General features: G+C 44.4%; 1 protein-coding gene across 4 annotated transcripts in view; it reads right to left on the minus strand.

Annotated features, from left to right (window-relative positions):
- The window catches only part of LOC121286299 (unconventional myosin-XVIIIb-like), a 341,286-nt gene that overhangs the window by 268,796 nt on the left and 52,619 nt on the right, over positions 1 to 19,871 (minus strand). For all 4 annotated transcript variants that reach the window (XM_041203361.1, XM_041203360.1, XM_041203359.1 and 1 more), the window contains exons 4-7: positions 14,720 to 14,832; positions 7,960 to 8,136; positions 6,463 to 6,661; positions 3,519 to 3,661 (exon numbers count right to left, since the gene is read on the minus strand). In XM_041203361.1, coding sequence (XP_041059295.1) covers positions 3,519 to 3,661; positions 6,463 to 6,661; positions 7,960 to 8,136; positions 14,720 to 14,832 — 632 coding nt within the window. The remainder of the gene's footprint in view (positions 1 to 3,518; positions 3,662 to 6,462; positions 6,662 to 7,959; positions 8,137 to 14,719; positions 14,833 to 19,871) is intronic.

Raw genomic sequence — 19,871 nt, forward strand, 5'->3', positions numbered from 1 at the left:
GAATGGAATATGTGCTCAAAGTCTGGACTGGATCTAAAATACTTGGGGGTGGGTTTTATGGAGGACAGATTACACCCTCCCCCAACTGAGCCCCCAACCCTGAGCTAAAAGTCTGTCGGCACCTCACCAACCAGAAATCCAGCTGCCCTGAATCGCTAATGTGCTGGGGGAAACCTTACTAATGTAAGAGTGGGACTTGTGCCCGTCAGGGATGTCCCACCTTAGAGAGCTGCCAGCCAACCTGATTGCCCCTCCTACACCACCTTCAAATATAGCGGTGGAGGTGAGGGGTGGGCCATAAAATTCAGCCCATAATCCTCTGCCCTAGAGGTGGGAGTGGCTACTAACTAACCCAGACTGACGTGGGAAAATAAACTAAGCCAGAACAGTGAAGCTAAGCAAGGTGTGTATTGCACCAGCCCAGTGGATTAACATTTATTGATCCAAGACTAGTAGCTTAGAAACCGAGAGAGGAGCCAATGATCCCAAACAAAACAGACTCCACACAGACTGTGGCGTGAATTCAGTTTATACCCAAAATCAGCTGAATGCCTCCAAATGTCAGGAGTGTTATGATCCTCGACCGGACCCCCAAGTTGACGGTAAGATTCGGTTAGGGACCAGTAACTTTTTGTTTAAAGTAGAGAAAGTTTGTTTGCTAAGTGAAGAATGCCACAAGATTCCATAGGTTTTGAACAAATAGAAATAAACTTTAGTCTCCAAGGTCAGAAAGATAAAACAAATTGCAATATCTATCTTCCACTCTAACATTCAGGGTTAATATGAGGTACATGTGAATTAACAAGTCAACTGTGGCTGATCACAACGCACTGCACAATAAGCGCCAAATGCAACCAACATCCACGGATTTCTCAGCAACCCACCTAGATGTGAGTAACACTGAGAGTTAACCAAGCTCACTGAAACTCTCTCTTTCCCGAGGAATTCTAGTCTTCACCTTTGAAGATCTAACCTGGGAATTCTCTCCAAAATTCGCTCCAACTCAGACGGCATCAACAACAGCCCAGCTCACAGGGTTTCAATGTCATCTCCCAAGACTCCATACCTCTGGATTGCTGAGTGCGCACTCTGGCGCCAACTCATAAGTGTAACTTCAGTTCCCAGGCCACGCCAAGCAGAACACTACTGCTCCAAACCCTTGGAGCTCTCGCGCCTGTGCAGACCGGGAACAGGGCTACACCCGCACAGTTCTACAGTTTCTCAGTGCTTTGGGCCCACTGCGTCTGTGCAGGAAAAAAAAAATGGCGAGAAAACTCAGGTCGTGTGACCAAGAGTGGTGCGCCTTGGAGGAGAAGTGTCCCTAATAGGGGACAGGGAGGGAGAGAGGGGTCAGGGAGAGGTGACAGAGAAAGACCCTGACAGGGGACAGGGAGATGTCCCAAAGGGAGAGTGGACAGGGAGAGGTCCCAAAGGGAGTTGGGGGGGTGGGGGGGGGTGCAGGGAGAGGTCCCATGAAGAGACACTGACAGGGGACAGAGACAGGAAGAGGATCCAGTTAAGTATAAAATAGGTAAAGGGCTGCGGTGAGCAGACTTTAAGTGAAGAGGGCTCAGGGGAAGACCAAATCGCCCACAGCTCAGAGTCACCAACCTTTGGCTGCCTTCTTGGATCTCCAGGGCTTTCTTGAGCCCTCTTCGATTACTAGGGCTTCCCATGAGCCCCCGTTGATTACCAGGGCTTCTCCTGGACCCTCTTCAATTTGTCATACTGAAATCTTTGTAACCAGATATTCTTCAACAAATTTATGACTCACACGTGGACAGAATTGGAGGAGAAGACTCACAAAAGAAACAGTTAATTGGCTGGGTATGAACAATTACATTGAAATCATCGTCAAGAAGTGAGAGGCATGCCAAGAGCATATGCTAGGTCAGCCCATCCTTTGTCCAAAATCACATCCAACCTCTTTCATGTCCATGGCACTGACTGCTTTGTCATCATCGACTACGTTACCAAGTGCCCCATTATTATAATTACTATTGTACAATAGTCAAGCATAACTGTTGCGCACAATCTAAGTGCTATGCCGTGCCTGGAGAGATCATTATAGATAATCGTCTGAAATTTATTGGTAAGCCATTTCAAGATATATGTGGGAAGTGGAATATTGATCACACTACTTCTCCTCATTATCCCAGATCTAACAGCCTAGTTGAACGAATGGTTCACACGGTGAAATCCCTAATTCTCAAATGTAGACAGACCAAGTAAGATCTACACATCGCAATATTACATCTGAGAGCAACGCCTTCAAGTGCAACTATTCATCACCAGCAGAGCTCACGTTTGGCAGACCACTGGGTACCAATTTGCCTACTCTTACCCATTCTACTCTCTCAGAAACTAGAGAGCAACTTTTAAAACTGCAAGAGAAGATGAGAAGAGAAGATGACCAACGTGCATGATAAAAATGCAGGTACAGAATTGCCAAGTTTACAGTTGGGAAAACAAGTCCACATCCAGGATCCCACAGAAGTTCCATGGTAATCAGCTGAGGTGACAAGACTTTGTTCAGAATCAAGCTCCTATGAAGTCATTCCACACATTGGCATAATGGTGAGGCATAAGCAAGGATAAACCAGATCCATTCCAGCTCCTCAACCGTGTTAAGTCCTACTGCATCTCGGACAAAATCCCAAATACAACAAGGAACAGCATCCAAGACTGAAAATCTCACAGATCACCATGAGAAATTAAAGAAATGTCCTGACAAGGTCACCATCACCAGATCTGGAAATATGAGCAGATTAGCTTTATGCTTTAGAAACTCATAGATTCATCAGTTCTAGGCATGTATGTGATGGTAACTAAACATGAACATGTATAGGAAAAAGTTATACTTCTTTGGAAGGGGGGACAGTATCTTTAAAAAGAAAGGAGGGTGTTGTAATATCAGCTATCAGCATGACATCACTAGGAGGGAAATGAGTCATATGATCCAGTCTTAGTTCCACTTTTTGTCTTGAGCTGAGCGCACACACCCAGCTCTGATACCTTTAAGCTTTATACCTATCTATAACTGTTCTCATGTGCCTAGTCTTAATAAATGAACCCACAACGTGTTTACCTAATCCCCCTATGATTGATTGGTGCCTTGAGTCTTGCAGTGTAAATAAGCCCAAGGTATTATATTATTATAATAACACGACAGCTTCACTCATCCACACTGTACCTAAAATTATCGTATAATCCCAGCTCATTCTTTCTTGACTCTTCAGCACCACAGAACTCCTTCCGTCCATCACTTCTTGCTTCTGCCTACAAACTACTGCTTGATTTAACTTGTCTTCTCCTCTACTGTATTTAATCTCCTTATCTTCCACCACAGACCTCGACACTCTTAGAAAAATATCCGGCGATGTTATGAACAGTGAAACGCTTTTGAGGCAGCAGTGTTTTCCCAGTTCTTCTTTTTTTACCAACTGCTGCCCTCCATCAGAGGGCAGTATCCCTGGCCAGCTTACTTGTGTATTCCCCCACTGAGAGCTTTACAATACCTGGAGGTGAGCTGCAGACACACGCCCAGCCTGATTGAAGTCCAAGGACATGACCATGGAGAATCGCGTTGTGGTGTTATTCTGTGGGGTGGACATGGTGCCAAATGCTCGAAGAATGGTGAACATCGCCTGGATCTTCTCCACTGAATAAAAATCGGGAAAAAAAACACACATTCAAATTAACATTTTACAATTTAGATTTTCATGGCACTTATAGATCCATGTCACACAATGTCCTTTTTTTTTAAAGAAGGGTTTGAGTTTTGTGGTCATTGAGTTGGAGGTTGCTTGGGTTAGTGACTTGAAAAATTGGCAATTTTCACATTGCTACTTGCAGCATGCAGGTCGGGTTTCATATATCAGACGCAGCAAAGATCCTTCACCTTTCTCCCAACAGTCAGGAAGATTCTTTCTGTGTGGCAAAATCATGTTCTTTATAAACACATTTCACTAAAATTGCTCGGGAGTAAATCTCCCCCTCGTGCATCTTAATAACGTCTTCCTAATCATTGGCACGAATGGCATTTCCCCTTCTGACACCAGCCATCCTTTCCGGTCTAATCTACCCGGGACGAGGCTGCCAGTTTTGTGTGAAGGTTTCACTGGATTGAGAGATTCCAAAATCATTGCAGTTTGGGTACTTTTGGCTAAAGATGGAACTCTCTGCGGTGGGCTGAATTCAAATCCGCTCTAACAACCAATCCCTTATATTAAAAAGAGGAAAAGTTAACACATTTACACCATATGGAAAAATATCTGCAAATGATATCAGAGCTCAGGCCAAGTACATACACTGCTATTTCTGTGTGTTTGATAAGGAGGAAGACAGTGGCATAGGGAGTGTGGCAGTGAAAGATGTGAGGAAGCTCCTAATCAAAGAAAAATACCCCATTTTGACCTCGCCAATTCCTATCTCATCCAACAGCCAGCTTCTCTGCAGATGTGGCATTCAGAACCAAGGTACCTTTCTCAGTCTGCTCCTGTGAAAAGCTATCCCACCCTTGCCAGGTGTGCGACAGGTACTCGGTGGGGGAAAACCACTCTGCATCTGTAATTGACCCAGACCCAGGAAAACGGGCTGGGGTCAGAGTGGGCAGGGTTCCTGTTCCACTAAAATTCTACCAGTGGGAAAAAAAATCTGAGAGGAAAATTCAAGGCTAATTCGAGGGTGCATGTCAATAATGATCACTTAGGTGAGGCACTAGTGGGTGGCTAATACCTCACAAGGTGTTAGTGGGGTAGATTTTCAACATGCCAACCAGGTAGATAACTGGCACTGTGGATTGACCACCCAGAATAGAAAACAAAGGGATAATGGGCAGTGTCTATAACAGGAGACTAATTCACAATGCCAGTTTTGGACCTGGTTAAGATTTGGCCCCAATATCTTTTTTTTAAAATGTATTCTTTTGTCCTGGCCAGAAGACAGGAATGGAAATATATATACTTACGTCAGCCTGGCTACTCTATGAAGTTATTATTTTTTTAATGGACAGAAGCTTTACCCTGTCAAGCCATGACTATGCCAGAGGAATTTCTAACCTTCAAAAAACAGCAAGGACCTTTTTATCTTTAAAGAGACACTTATGCCCCCTGTGACTGCCAAAAATCAAATTCCAAAGAAATGCACCAACACCCTTTACATTTCTAAGGCAGAGCTGGCCAATGGAGACAGCAGTCTGCAAAGGACAATAGGGGCCCTGACTCCTCTATTGAATACCTCAAGATTCCAGACCTTGGAAAATACAATCTTTGTCCAAAACCCAGGAGAGGAAGTGGAAGGTGTATCACATGACCTCCCCCAAGCTGCTGGAACCTGTAATATTGCCGTGTGGAACTGAACCATTCTACCATCTAACAGGTAGCAGCAGAAAGAGCTCTGTCCAGGTAAAGTACCTAATCTACACTGTGAACCACTGAACATTGGAACTCCTGTATCTGTGCCTATAAGACACATTCATTTCCAAGTGCCTTCTTCCATTGGGGATGTCAAGCTTCTGGAAAGATGGATCACCCTGCACAGCTTCAGCCTGCTAACCTCTGAAGGAATACACTATTAGACTTTTGATCCTGGACTCCGGACTCATGCGAAACCACAGCTTTTATTTTTATCGTAGTCTTGACCTGTACCCCTTTCTTGCCCTTATCCCTCTTTTATGGTATGAGTGCAAACAGGGGCGGATGTTGTGAAACCCCTTCCTGCGTTTTGTGTAAAATAAACCAACCCTCTTACTTTACCTTACCTCAAGTTTGCTGTGGGGTTATTAATAAATGATTGGATCACTCCAAACTGTAGGGTTGGGGAAAACATGCCACCACTTATAAAGGAGGAAATCAGAAATCAAAAGCACCTTTCTGTTTATGAATGGGTGGTGAGAAGAGAAATCAGGGTTGTTTAAATTAAATTGATCCCCCTCCTGTCCATAACACTTTCATAGTGTGTGGGCATTACTGGCGAGGCCAGCATTTGTTGTCCATCCGTAATTGCTCTTGAACTGAATGGCTTGCTAGGCCATTTCAGAGGGCAGTTAAGAGTCAACCACATTGCTGTGGGTCTGGAGTCACATGTAGGCCAGACCAGGGAAAGATGGCAGATTTCCTTCCCTCAGGGCATTCGAGAACCAGATGTGTTTTTACAACAATCAACAACAGTTTCATGGTTACCAATATTGACACTAGCTTTTAATTCCAGATTTTATTAACCTAATTGTGGTGGGATTTGCCGTGGTGGGATTTGAACTCATACCCCCAGAGCATTAGTCTGGGCTTTTGGATTACCAGTCCATTACCACTACACCACTGTCAACACTTCGGGACAGAAGGGTTAGCATGAGAAGAAAATTGGCAAGAGAAAGAATTGAACACAAGCACAGTAATAAAAGGGTTTGGAATTTAAGCGGGACAATGCAGCTGTAACAGGAAAGGCTAGAAGATCAGTTTTCACCTGTCACTGTCGTGCCCACACTGCCAGCTGTTCCAACTATGTACTCAAGAGCACATTGACAGCTTGTAGTCTTTCCTGCACCACTCAATCCCAGGGGGATGATGCTCTGGTCTTTTCGGTGAATCAGCATGTTCCAGTAGGCCCTCTGTGCCACAGCGTATATATGGGGAGGCATTCCATCCTTCTTACCCTTGAATAGCTAGACGTACAAAGAAAGTGAAAGTGAAAGACCCCTTAGGCCAGTGCGCCAGCAAGGCCAGCATGTGTTGCCATCCCTAACTGTTTGTGAACTGAGTGCCTTACTAGGCTATTGCAGAGGGTCTGGATTCACATGTAGGCCAGCCCAGCTAAGAATGGCAAATTTCCTTCTATAAAGGGCATCAGGGTGGGTTTTTACAACAATCAAGGACAGTTGTCATGGTCACTGTTACCGTTACTAGCCTTATATTCATATTGATTAATTGAATTTCAATTCCAGCAGCTGCCATGGTGGGACTTGAACCCATGTCCCCAGAGCATTAGCCCTGGCTCTCCGGATTACTAGTCTAGTGACGTGATCACTCAGTCACCATCACTCCACAATAGCAGAAGTGCTGTTGTCAGATTTTGGGGTGTTACATATTTTTTCTCAGGACAGTATCAAGGCCTTGTGCCATGTGTGAAGACTCACTGCCCACAGCTGACTGCCCACAATCCATTGGGTGTGCTCTTGCCTGCCCAGTATCCTGGTAAATGTAATATGCTCAGCAATGAAAGAGCCTAGTCATTGTGTTTTTGGCTTATCATGCAGGGATTCCCCCACACAGCGTATCTCTTCCACTCATCATCTTCAGCCGATCATGATCCTGACATCTTTTCCTGGGTGAGCATCCATTCTAGATGCTGTGCCACACTGGAGACCACTGACATTTGGCAAATCTCAGTGTCACCGTAGTGTCTGTAAGAGCAGGAGGCATCTTAAAGAGGGCAGAAACACCCCAGAGCTTGTTTTCTTTGAGCATTTTAAAGGGAAGGGCACATACACCTCCTCTGGAATGGATGAGGGGGTGAGAGACCGTGAGGTGTCATACTAGAACCTGTCCCTCTAACAGGGCCGCCGGTGATTTTCCAACAACTTTCTGAGGCAGGGATCTGAAAATAGGCCTCGCCGCTAGTAACAAACTCTAGCATGGAGAATAATGCCTTCAGTTTTGGCACAGCTACATTTTAGCAGACTATACTCTGAACACCAGGGCCTCCAATGGAACACAGAAATTTGGGACAAGTAAAAATGCAAGCCAATTCTTTTATTTTTAAGCACAACATTGTGAATTATTTTGCATCAAGTGTTTATCACCTTTCCAAAAAATTACTCCTGGAAATTTCTATTTTCCAAACAATAAAAGATTTATCCATTTTCTTCCCCCCCACCCCAGTGGTGACATTTCCCGTTTGATCAGTGTCTACTCAAACAGATAAATCTTACGGTCTCTCTCAACTCTGTTCAATCTCAGTTACCTTTCCTGAGTAGTTGGAAACGACGCTAGAGGGCCTGATGATGATGAGGTTTGGGCCTGCCTTAGTGTGAATGAGCTGAGACCCATAGCGCTGATGCAGTACATGGAGGACACTGGACTCGTTCAGGCTGATGAGCTGCGCAAGGTCCTCGGTGTAATCCAGCTTGGATGGGTTAGTCTGGGGCAGAGACAATGAGAAAAACGGCATGGATTTGGTTGACTGAAGGAAGTCACAAAAAGCAGCTGCATTCAATTTCCTGAAATAAAAGAAACTACAAGGTTAAGGCAGAGATGAGGAGGAATCTCCTCGCTCAGAGCATCATCGGTGTTTGGAATTCTTTTCCCAGGCAATCACGGGGGGCCATATCGTTGAATATATTCAAGGTCGAGTTAGATTTTTGATCAATAAGGGAGTCAAGAGTTATGGGGGACAGGTAGGAAAGTGGAACTGAGGCCACAATCAGGTGAGACATGATCTTATTGAATGGTGGAGCAGGCTCAAAGGGGCCCAATAGACTACTCCTGCTCTTATTTCCTATGCTGTTATATATTAAATACCACCACATATTAGATGGAAAAAACTATTTACAAGTGATATTTATGGATGGTTGTGATCATTTCATGATCATTGATTACCTCATTGCTGCTGTAGAACTTCCGCCATACGAACAGTCCACTTATCTCAGCTAATTCTTTTTCATTCTGTTTAACTGATCTGGAATACTTCAACTCAAACTAATTTATTAAGATCCAACAACCTGTCATGGGCAGAATATATTTGCTTTCGCACAGTCTGTAATCAGCATGTTTTGTCTGGAAAGAGGTGTATCTTTCCTTGGAGTGTGTATTCCAATTAAATGATGCAGCAGCAAATTTTGGGAAGTTTAAAATAAAGAAGGCTATTTATTCTCATACACTTACCCCAAATTAAGGTAACATCACAACACGTGGTCTCATTCACACACACACACACACACACCCATACACAATGATTAAAGTTTTACGGGTCATGCACTTTTACAGATTATAGTTATCTCAGTCTCTGACTTAATAGGTTTGGTCTCTCCCTTGGCAAACCTGTGGTCATTTGGAGGGATTCGATGATTTAAAGTTGAAATGAGGGTCTTGTAAAGCAAAGGGTTCACAGCAGGTTGTGAGGTTTCTTGCAGTCGAGCATCAAGGAGGTTGGTTCTCTGGCGAAATTTAACCTGGAACAGGTTAAGTTTTCGGGCTGCCTGATGTCTCAAAGCTAGATTCCGAGTCTGGTTGAACTGATACTTCTGATGGCTTTGGTGGAACTGCCTGCACACAGCTCCTAGACGATCTTTTAAACAGATAAAGTAAACATGGCCGTCTCCATGTGGCTTTTCACAAGTCCAAGGTCTTTTCCAAATAAGGTGTGATGTTCATGTTGATTCCACATCCTGTGTTGTAAGCTAACACCTCAGAAGGCTTGAGGCAGTGTCTTTGTTTTACGATGACCCATTCAAATCAAATAATACCCTTATGATTGGTTTCAGGGAAAGATATTGACTCATATCAATCCAGAATGCTCTTTGGTTCCCTCTTGAGACAGGGTTGTGGTTCTAATCCACAAAAGAAGTCAGGTGACCTTGGACGGCCATCTATTCCAACCTTTTTGTCCAGTTTTTTTAAAATGTAAAATTAGTTTGAAGTTCAGAATAGGACGTGCCAGTACTGGGCGTGACACACCCCATGCAACCCTTTGAATGAACATTGAACCTTGGTTGGTATAGCCCACCGGTTAAAGCCCATTTAAAAGATTGTTGCCTGGCTACCTAAAGGTGGCAGCCCACAAGATGAAGGATACAAGATATAAAGACGTTTTGGATGAACTAGAAGCAGACTGGTGCTGTGCTGTCATAACTTCACAAGGTGGAGCTCAAACCTGCAGATCTGTCACTGCACAAACAGCATTCAGCATTTGAAGGTCAGATCACTTCAAACATTGTGGGGTTTTGAATGTAGATTGCGAATCCCATTAAATGAGGAGTTTTGTTTCTTGTGCCTAAAGAAGTGAAACACATATTGCTCCATCCTATCCCCACAAAAACAGTACGTTTGAGTGGGAATAAAAGGGAAGGATTTTCCAGGGCCTGGGGTGACAGGCTATGGCGTGGGAGGGCCGGGACAATAGCAGGGAGCTACATTGGCATGGCTCTCCGATGCACTCCCGGCGCCAGGGAATTTTCGCAGCGGCAGGGAGCAGATGTGCTTCGGCTGACCACTGAATGGAGGTGGGCCGCCCATAATTAATGACGTCCTTAGGGATTATCCTTCAGGCCCCGCTGGCATTGTACAGGTGGCAGAGCAGCCTTCCTGCCACATGGGAAAGCTTCCCGCTTCATGGAGGCAGCCCCCCACCCTGCAGAGTCTCCGTGCCCCCAAAGACGGGACTGCAGGAAAGGGGAGGCCTCCCCAAGGCCCCAGTGGACCAACCGGAGTGGCCTGCCTGCATTGCCCTTACCTCGCCATAGGCTCCTCCATGTTGAGGCACCCTCATGGTTCCGACCTACCTCAGCGGAGTCCATCTCTCCTGGTCAGGCTGCCGAGGGCTCCAGAGCTGTTGGCCCTCTGATTGGATCGGCAGCATCAGGATTATGGCTGCTGTCTTTAATTAGATGGTGAATCCAGAGACAGCCAATTAGGAGGCCACACATGCAGTGAAATTGCTGTGCCGGTCATGCTATTAGCAAGTGTGGGCTCAGGACCACGATTTCATCCTGACATTGGGGTCCCAAAGCCTGTGGGAAAATCTTGCCAATGGATCCAAATAAGTCCTCCACTGGAGAACTATGTCCAGTCCTGGGCACCACACTTTAAGAAGATGTGAAGATATCAGGGAACAGATTCACAAGAATGATCCCAGGGATGAGGAGCTTCAGTTACAGAGATAGATTGGAGAAGTTGGGACTGATTTCCTTGGTGAAGGGAAGGTTGGGAGGAGATTTGATAGATCCTGAGGGACCTGGGCAGGCTAGACAGTGGAAAAAACTGTTCCCATTGGTGGTAGGACCGAGATCAGGAGGGCATGCATTTAAGGTAATTGGCAGGAGAAATAATTGTGACATGAGGGGAAACTTTTACACGCAGCGAGTGGTTAAACTGGAATGCACTGCCTGAGAGTGTGGTGGAGGCAGGTTCAATCAAAGGATTCAAAAGGGAATTGGATTATTATTGGAAAAGGAAGAATGTGCAGGGTTATGGGGACAAGGTGGGGCAATTGCACTGGGTGCATTTCTCATTCGGAGAGTTGGCCCAGACACGATGGGCCAAATGGCCTTCTTCTACTCTGTAACAATTCGCTGCTTCTGTGATTCCGAGATCAGTGGGAAGTAGGTACATACAGGGCTAAAGTTTGGTGTGCCTGTTTTTTTGGGTGAGGCTTGTCATGCTGCCTCCTTATTTAAATGACTGATTGCACACACACACTTACAGAGCTTTGAAACTTGTGAGGCTAGCAGGTGCTCCAGCTAGTCCCCAGCAATTAAAGGCACTCTGTCCCTCTTAAAGGGAAGCTGCACCGGAGAACTGAAAAAAAATCACAGTTGAGGACATAGGGTGAAGAAAAGTGGGGCATTAGTCCAGGGAGACAGGTCCAAAATTCAATGATATCACACTGGAGGTGCTTATCACTAAAGTGGACGCGAGGAGAGGGGCCATGTTTCCACAGAGAATGATCCCAGGGATGAGGTGGCCAGGGATGGTCAGTGCCTGAAGTCTGGCTCCGTGGACCAGGCAACAGTAACAGTGCCAGGAGACGTTTAATGTGCGTTCAAGGTTAGCGAATGCATCTTCACATCGCCTCGCATATCCACCGCACCACTATCCTCTCGAGCTGCTCAGTACTCCACATCCCCATCATTCGTCCTGCAGCGTTCCTTAACACACAGAGCCCAGCATTCATGCTCCCACCGATGCCACCCCAGAGTGCCCATCAGCCAGCCAGCCAGCCCAGACTGCTGCCACCCAAGCTGAGGTGGTGCAGTCCCAAGTCAGACTTTTAAGGCCCAGAGCTGCTCAACAGCGTCCTGCAAGGCCATCTGCCGTCTCCAAGAGTGGAAATCAGCAGCCTTTCACCAGCCAGGCTTCAGTCACTGGGATAGCACTGTGTCAGAGGGTGAGGACAAGCAAAGGCAGGGAATGCACCAGGGTGGGTAGTTCATTGTTGTTTGTATAATTGGATATGTTGTCAGATAAAGATGTCATGTGAAGGTTCCTGTCGCTGGCTTTTATGGTTGGTTGGTGGTCAATGGTACAGTATGAAGGGACATCTCAGATGCATGTAACAGTCGGGAATGAAGAACAATGGGTCAGATGAGGAAAGCAGATCCTAATAATGTGCTGTCCGGCAGCCCGTCCAGTTACAAGGGGCCCAGAATGCCTCCTCCCTGCTTCCTCCTGTTCTTCCTCCGCCTTCACAAACCCTCCCCTCTCTGCATCTTGTTAAGATCGGGTGAGGAGGGTATGAATGGCCCCCTTTTCTTCCGCTCCTTATTTGACCACAACAGGAGATTTTTTTTTAAAGGATATGCTTTCCAATTCAGCGAGTGTTTAACTGTTTATGTGCTGTGACTAATAAAAGACACACACAAACAGGTTTTCCTAAGCTTTTTGGAAAGAAAGCGGGTAGTTTTGATTGTAATCAACTCAGTCTATGAAAAATAATAAAAACACCTTTCTGACTTACACACGCGCACACTCACAAGCACACACTGATAGATGACAGAGAGGGAAATAGATTAAGCAATTTGTGGTCCAGTAAAGTTAAAGAGGTATAAAGTTCTTGAAGGTTGGTGACTTGGCTGGCTTCAGGTTGAACTTGGTGATCCTTCAGTGTTGGTGTCAAGGTGGTTTAAAGATATAGACGGGTGATTTATCTGTTCTTCGGAAAATGGCAGCCACAGGGTTGAGCTTTTGTTAAAATCTCTGTGTATGGCACATAGATATTTAACAACAACAGGCAGGGTTCAAAATTTCCAAGTTCGTTGGAGAGAGAGAGAGAGAGAAAAAGAGAGTGGGGGAGACACACTCAGGGTCTTGCTCCTTCAGCATCTCAGTTGCTTGAGCTGGTCTGCAGAGAGCAGGTGCATTAACACACAAAGGGTTGGCCTGTCACATAACCTTCCCTCTCTCACAGTCCAGTGATCCAAATATGGTCATGGCTAGTGAATTCCAGTTGTAACTTGATTAGATCGTGGCTGGGAATTCCTTTCTCAGCCAGGGTTCCATATTATATCTAATGGTTTGTCTCCTCCCAGTTGAGTACCCAGATGATTGTCCGAGAGCTTTGCTAATGCGATAGTAGATGTCCCCCATTTATACTCCTTCAAGACAATTGTTCCAGCTGATGCTTTTCAGACAGGTTGCCTCCATTTCAATGGCTTCAGAATGTAGAAAGAAGAGTGATGCAAATGTGCAGCCATCTTTGACTGTGATTTCAAGCCCTTGGAATGTGGCTTTAGTCTTCTTTACAATTCAATCCAGGGTTTCCAACAAATAAATACAAAAATCATTTTTTGATATAAACTATAGTTTCATAACAATCCTCTGCTCCATTTGATGGTCATGTTACAAACCAAGAGGCCACACCACACACCACAACCCCGGGGCCAGGTATTTCTCTGTCCTCTCTGACTATAAGCACCAGGTCTCAGAAACCAACTCAAGCAGGATTACCAATAGAAATTTTGCATCCATGATCTATATGCTTTAGCCCCATAAAGCTATAAATATCCAATATACATACCCATTAAATAGCCAGAGTTTCTGCAAGGTCACCTTAAGTAGAAGTTAACCAAAAGTGCAGTTACATACTCAGTTTAATATATATTATTTCTGGCCATTTAAAAAGCTATTTAAAGGGTCATTCTCCACGTTTGGTGAGTGAAGTGCATTGCCATAAATTGGCATCACATCACAGCTTAAGTTCGCCAAAATCTCTAGGGATTCTTCCCCCACCCCTAACCCCACCAAGCTTATTGAGTGGAACTCAGGCACCAGCCTGTTTTCAGGTTCAGTTCCCACTCTCTGAGTTTGTTGATCAGAGTCAGGGGACCACAGTTAGCCTGAGTGTCCCGTGATGGGAAGAGAGTGAGAGACATCACCCAGAGTTCCAATTATTGATCTTTACTCAATAAGGGCTTTGAGAAACTGCCCTTATCCAGACACCTGGTAAGGACTGAAAAAGGCTCAGCTATGAAAACCTCTAAATTCAATAACCCATCAGCACCAGCTAGCCATGGTCACACATGAAGAATCAGCATTTGGCTGACATGACAGAGCAAAACCAGGCCTACAAGTTGGACCTATAGATGGTGGCAGTGTGTTACCGTTCGCTCCAGAAGTCCATGTTTCCGTGGCAATGAGCACTTATACATGCATGTCATTGCTTGGATAGCGATGGTAGAGGTTCCAATGTTCTTTCCATCCCATGGTTAACCAGGAATCTCTCCCATTCTTATCGCCTGCCATCAGCATGTGTTGGAAAGATTGACAGCTTGATACTCAACCTATTTGGCTACATTATGAATACACTTTCCTTATCCATCAAGTCCTGGAATGGGACTCGAACCCAGAGCTCCTGGCTCACAGACAGGGATGATGCCCACTGCGCCACAGGCCTCCCAGTAGCTGCCTTCAATTGTGAAGGAGAGAAAACTGGGGAGAACAAAAAAATAATGTCCCTCTTTAAAAACAAAACTAAACAAAGAGAAATGCCGGAGTTGAGGAATACTCACTTTATGAATAAGCTCCTCGTCTGTGACTATGATCATGTTGTCACTCTCAATACGGATTCGAACTTGGCCCTCTGGAAGTTCTGGCGTCCCAACATCTGGTTTGAGCACCATGGCTGATGACAGGAGGAATAGGTTTATTTAGGGGGGATGAAAAGTTGGGGGAAGAAGAAATATCAGTCGGATTATACTTACTGTTGTGATGAAGTCAACAAGTATGAAGCTGGTAGGTACAATGGTGCAGCATCAGTATGGGCGAACATCAACTGAGTACAATTTCATTTTTAAAAAGAAAGACATACCTGGATTTATATAACACCTTCCACAATCTCAGATCAGATAATTCGCTTGAGATCTGTATGCTGTGAGATAAATATTAGCCAAGACACGAGGGAGAACTCTCCCGCTGTTTTCTGAAATAGTGCCTGGGGATCTTTTACATCCACCTGAGAGGGCAGGTGGGGCCTCGATTTAGCATCTCATCCGAAAGACAGCACCTTCAACAGTGCAGTGCTCCCTCAGTACTGCACTGGGGTGTCAGCCTGGATTGTGTGCTCAAGCTTCTAGAGTAGAACTCGAACCCACGAACTTCTGACTTCGAGGCGAGAGTGTCACCAACCGATCCACATCTAACATTGCCAAGAAGGAAAAGGGTGCATGGACTGGATTAGTTCAATCCTGTTCCAAACTTACTCAAGAACATTATTATATCAGAGTCGGGACTGATACCTGCAGAGAATGATACAATGCAGGTGAAGCCAAACTACACTTTCAGTTCACACTCACCAAGGCAAAGGAAACTGTCCATCCATGTATCTGACGAGTTCACCTTCCTAGCATCTGAATGCCCTTAGGTTTCAACATCGGCACAGAGCTGACGGAGTTATTTGTTTTCTCTTAACAATCTGATAGAGGAAGGTAACAATTGATGCTGGGCAGGAGATGGGGAAGAAGCTTGAGAGCATTTTAGTTGGGAGGAAGAGTTTGAAGATGAAGCTTTGGACTGCATGCACATTTTCACACATTTCTCAGTGTGATTCAGTGACAGACAGTTTCCATGGAGTCTCACCTCTTTTGCCCAAGTGCATTTGTGATGACTTCACACCCAAATTACACTCAAACATTTTGGTCAATAAGAAGTTGAAATCAGCTTATAACACAAACAAAGTTACAAATCTAGTCTACAGGAGAAGACCATTAAAATAAAAAAACTTGCACTGTGAGTGAGTGACCACATGCATGAACAGCAGTATGTGCATACAACAGAAACAATGATTTAGCAAATCCTGTTGAAGTTCATGGAGAGAAATTAAATCCTGTGTAGTTTTATTCTCTGCATCTCCAGGAAGGCCTAATGTTTTTGTGTTGGAGATGCTGTTAATGACTGTGGTTGCAGTCTCCAGAGGTGGGGTTTAACATCAGCTTTATTCAAAACATAATAAAGAATAACTACATATAGAATGGGTCTTTATCCTTGCCACAAGACTGCAAGAGAGAACCCAATCGTGATAGTCATATGACCTTGCATCACTTCCACAAGATGATGTGAACTGTCTCATTTACAGAATTACAGACTGACAGAGTTTTAATGGCACAGAAGGAGGCCATTCAACCCATCATGTCTGTACCACCTCCCCAAATGAGCATTATGACCTAGTGCCATTGCCCTGCCTTTTCCCTGTAACCCTGCACATTGTCTCTATTCAAATAATCATCTAATGCCCTCTTGAATGCTTCAATTGAACCTGCCTCCATCACCACCAGGCAGTGCTTTCCAGACCCAAACCACTCGTTGTGTGAAAGAGTTTTTTCTCACATCACATTTGCTTCTGTCGCAAATCTCTTTAAATCTGTGCCCACTCATTCTTGATCCTTTTACAAGCGGGAACAGCTTCTCCCTTTCTGCCCTGTCTAGCCCCCTCATGATTTTCAACATCTCTATAAAATCTCCTCTCAGCCTTTTTCTCTTCAAGGAGAACAGTCACAACCTCTCAAATGTAGCCTCATAGCTGTAGTTTCTCATCCCTGGAACCTTTCTTGTAAACCTCTTCTGCACTCTCTGCAATGTGTTCACATCCTTCCTATAATGTGGCACCCAGAACTGTTCACAATACTCCAGCTGAGGTCTAATGAATGTCTAATATAAATTCAGCATAACCTCTTTGTCCTTGTACTCTATGCCCCTATTAATAAAGCCCAGGATACTATATGTTTTATATCTCCACCTGTCCTGCCACCTTCAATGATCTATGCACATATACATCCAGGTCCTTTTGCTTCTGCACTCCCTTCAAAATTTCACCCCTTATTTTATATTGTCTGTCCATGTTCTTCCTAACAAAATGCATCACCTCACGCTTCTCCACATTGAACTTCATCTGCCACCTATCTGTCCACTCCACCAACTTGTCTATGCTTGATGTTCCACACCATCCTCCTCACAGTTAACAATACTCCCAAGCTTTGTATCATCCAGAAACTTTGAAATTGTCTGCTGCCCACCAAGACCTAGATCATTAATATATATCTGGAAAAGCAAGGGTCCCAATACCAACACCGGGGAACTCTACTACAAACCTTCCTCCAGCCCAAAATATATACATTGACTATTACTCTCTGCTTTCTATTTTTCAGCCAATTTTGTATCCACATTGCTACTGTCCCTTTTATTCCATGATCAATAACTTTTCTCACAAGTCTGTTGTGTGGCACTGTATCAAAAGCCTTTTGAAAGTCCATGCACACCACATCAACAGCATTACCTTCATTGACCTTTTCTGTTATCTCCTCAAAAAACTCCAGCAAGTTAGTTAAACAAAATTTCGTTTTAGAAATCCATGCTAGCTCTTCCTTATCAACTCATGTTTTTCCATGTGACTACTAATTCTATCCCAAATAATTGTTTCTAGAATCTTGCCCACCACTGAAGTTAAACTGACTGGTCTGTAATTGCTGGGCTTATCCTTACAACCTCTTTTGAACAAGGGCTTAATGTTTCCAACTCTCCAGTCCTCTGGCACCTCCCCTGAGTCTAGGGAAGACTGAAAAATTATGGCCAGTGCCTCTGCAACTTCTACTCTCACTTCCTTCAACACCCTTGGATGCATCTCATCTGGTCCCAGTGCCTTGTCAACTTTAAGCACCGACAGTCTATTCAACACTTGTTCCTTATCAATTTTGAACCCTTCTAGTGACAGAGTTTCCTCATCTGTCACCATGGCCTGGGTAGCATCTACCTCCTTGGTAAAGATGGATGCGAAGTATTCATTTAATACCTCAGCCATGGCCCCTTCACCCATGTCTAAATTCCTTTTTAGGTCCCTAATTGGCCCTACTCCTCCTTTTACCATCCTTTCATTATTTATATGCCTATAGAAGACTTTGGGATTCCCCTTTATGTTGGCTGCCAGTCTTTTCTCATAATCCCTCTTCGCTTCTCTAATATGCTTTTTCACCTCCCCTCTGAACCTTCTGTATTCCTCTTGGTTCTCAGTTGTATTTTCTACCTGACACCTGTCATACGCACATTTTTTCCTCTTTATATTAATTTCTATCTCCTTTTTCATCCAGGGAACTCTAGACTTGTTTGCCCTACCTTTCCTTTTGGATAGAATATACCTTGACTGTGCCCGAACAATTCTTCTTTGAAGGTAGCCTATTGTTCAGCTACAGTGTTTCCTGCCAATTTTTCATTCCAGTCTATCTGGACCAGTTCCATTCTTGCCCCATCAAAGTTGATTATTCTCACCAAGTTAATTATTCTTACTCTGGATTGCCTATCGTCCTTTTCTATCATCATCCTAAAACACACAATACAATGATCACTGTCCCCTGAATGTTCCCCACTGACACTTGATCTACTTGGCCCACCTCATTCCCAAGAACCAGGTCCAACAGTGTGTCTTTTCTTGTTGGGTTGGACACATACTGCTGTATAAAATTCTCCTGAACACAATCGAGGAACTTCTGCCCCTCTCAACCCTTTACACTACCACTGACCCTGTCTACATTCGGGTAATTAAAATCACCCATTATAACTACTCTATAATGCCTGCATCTCTCTGTAATTTCCCTGCAGATTTGTTCTTCTACGTCCTTCTCACTATTTGGCGTTCTATAGATGACACCGTGCAATGTAATTGTACCCTTTTTGTTCCTTAGCTCAGAATGTATGGGTTTGTAAATGGGTTTTTGGTGGATTTGGCAAATGTCATTGGGAATGATGTTTTCCTAATTGTAGGACATTCTCATGAGCCAGCCTCAGGTTTTTTTGGTAAGACATTTCAATATTTTCCCCCCTTTCCTCTCAGTTACGTAACACCATACAACATTCCAATCTGGGGGTATTATTTGGCAGCACTACTTCAAGATTTCTGCATCTATTGTAAATAAAGAACTTGTATTTATATAAAGTGTACTTGAAGTGCTGCTATGTAGGTAAACATGATGGCCATTTTACACACAATGTCCAACAGCGAGATAAATGAGACTTATTTTGTTTTCCATAGTGTTGGTTGAGGGGAGAATGTTGGCCGGGACACCAGGAGAACTCTGAGTTTTTCTGAATGATGCCATGGGATCTTTAGTATAGAAATGGTTAACATCTCATCTAAAGGAATGAAGGATGCTAGGTTAACAGTAGGGTTTTCAATTGTCATTAAATGTATTCCTGGAGGTTTCATCACATGACTTGCCCTCACGCTCCTGCCATTAGTCGCCCATCACACACATCCTTCTGACACACTGCCTTCCCATGCCAATTGGAAAGCAAAAAGACTCATTATCCAATTGGATGATGCTTGCCTGTCAGCCAAACAGCCTTTTTTCCCCATTTTCAGTATTTTTTTTTTGCCTGGTAAAGAGAAATGTTCGAAGAAAATGGCAAAAAGAAAATCTCTTTTAATGTCCTGATGATTGTTCTCCAGGGTTGTACTCAGCAGTGCCCTGGAGATTGATCTTCAATTCCTGGGGTAGGATCTTTAGATCGGTGAATGGGGAGGTGGGTCCCGCTCGCCGACGCGTAAAACGACACAGGATGACCTCAGGTGGAACTCCCGACGTCACCCCGTGTCATTTCCAGTTTCAGGTCGGCAGGGGGTGCAGGCAAGTCAGCTGTGCACCCACCGACCTGTCAACAGCCTATTGAGGCCATTAA

This window comes from Carcharodon carcharias, chromosome 13 (genome assembly GCF_017639515.1).
Source record: "Carcharodon carcharias isolate sCarCar2 chromosome 13, sCarCar2.pri, whole genome shotgun sequence".
Taxonomy (NCBI): domain Eukaryota; kingdom Metazoa; phylum Chordata; class Chondrichthyes; order Lamniformes; family Lamnidae; genus Carcharodon; species Carcharodon carcharias.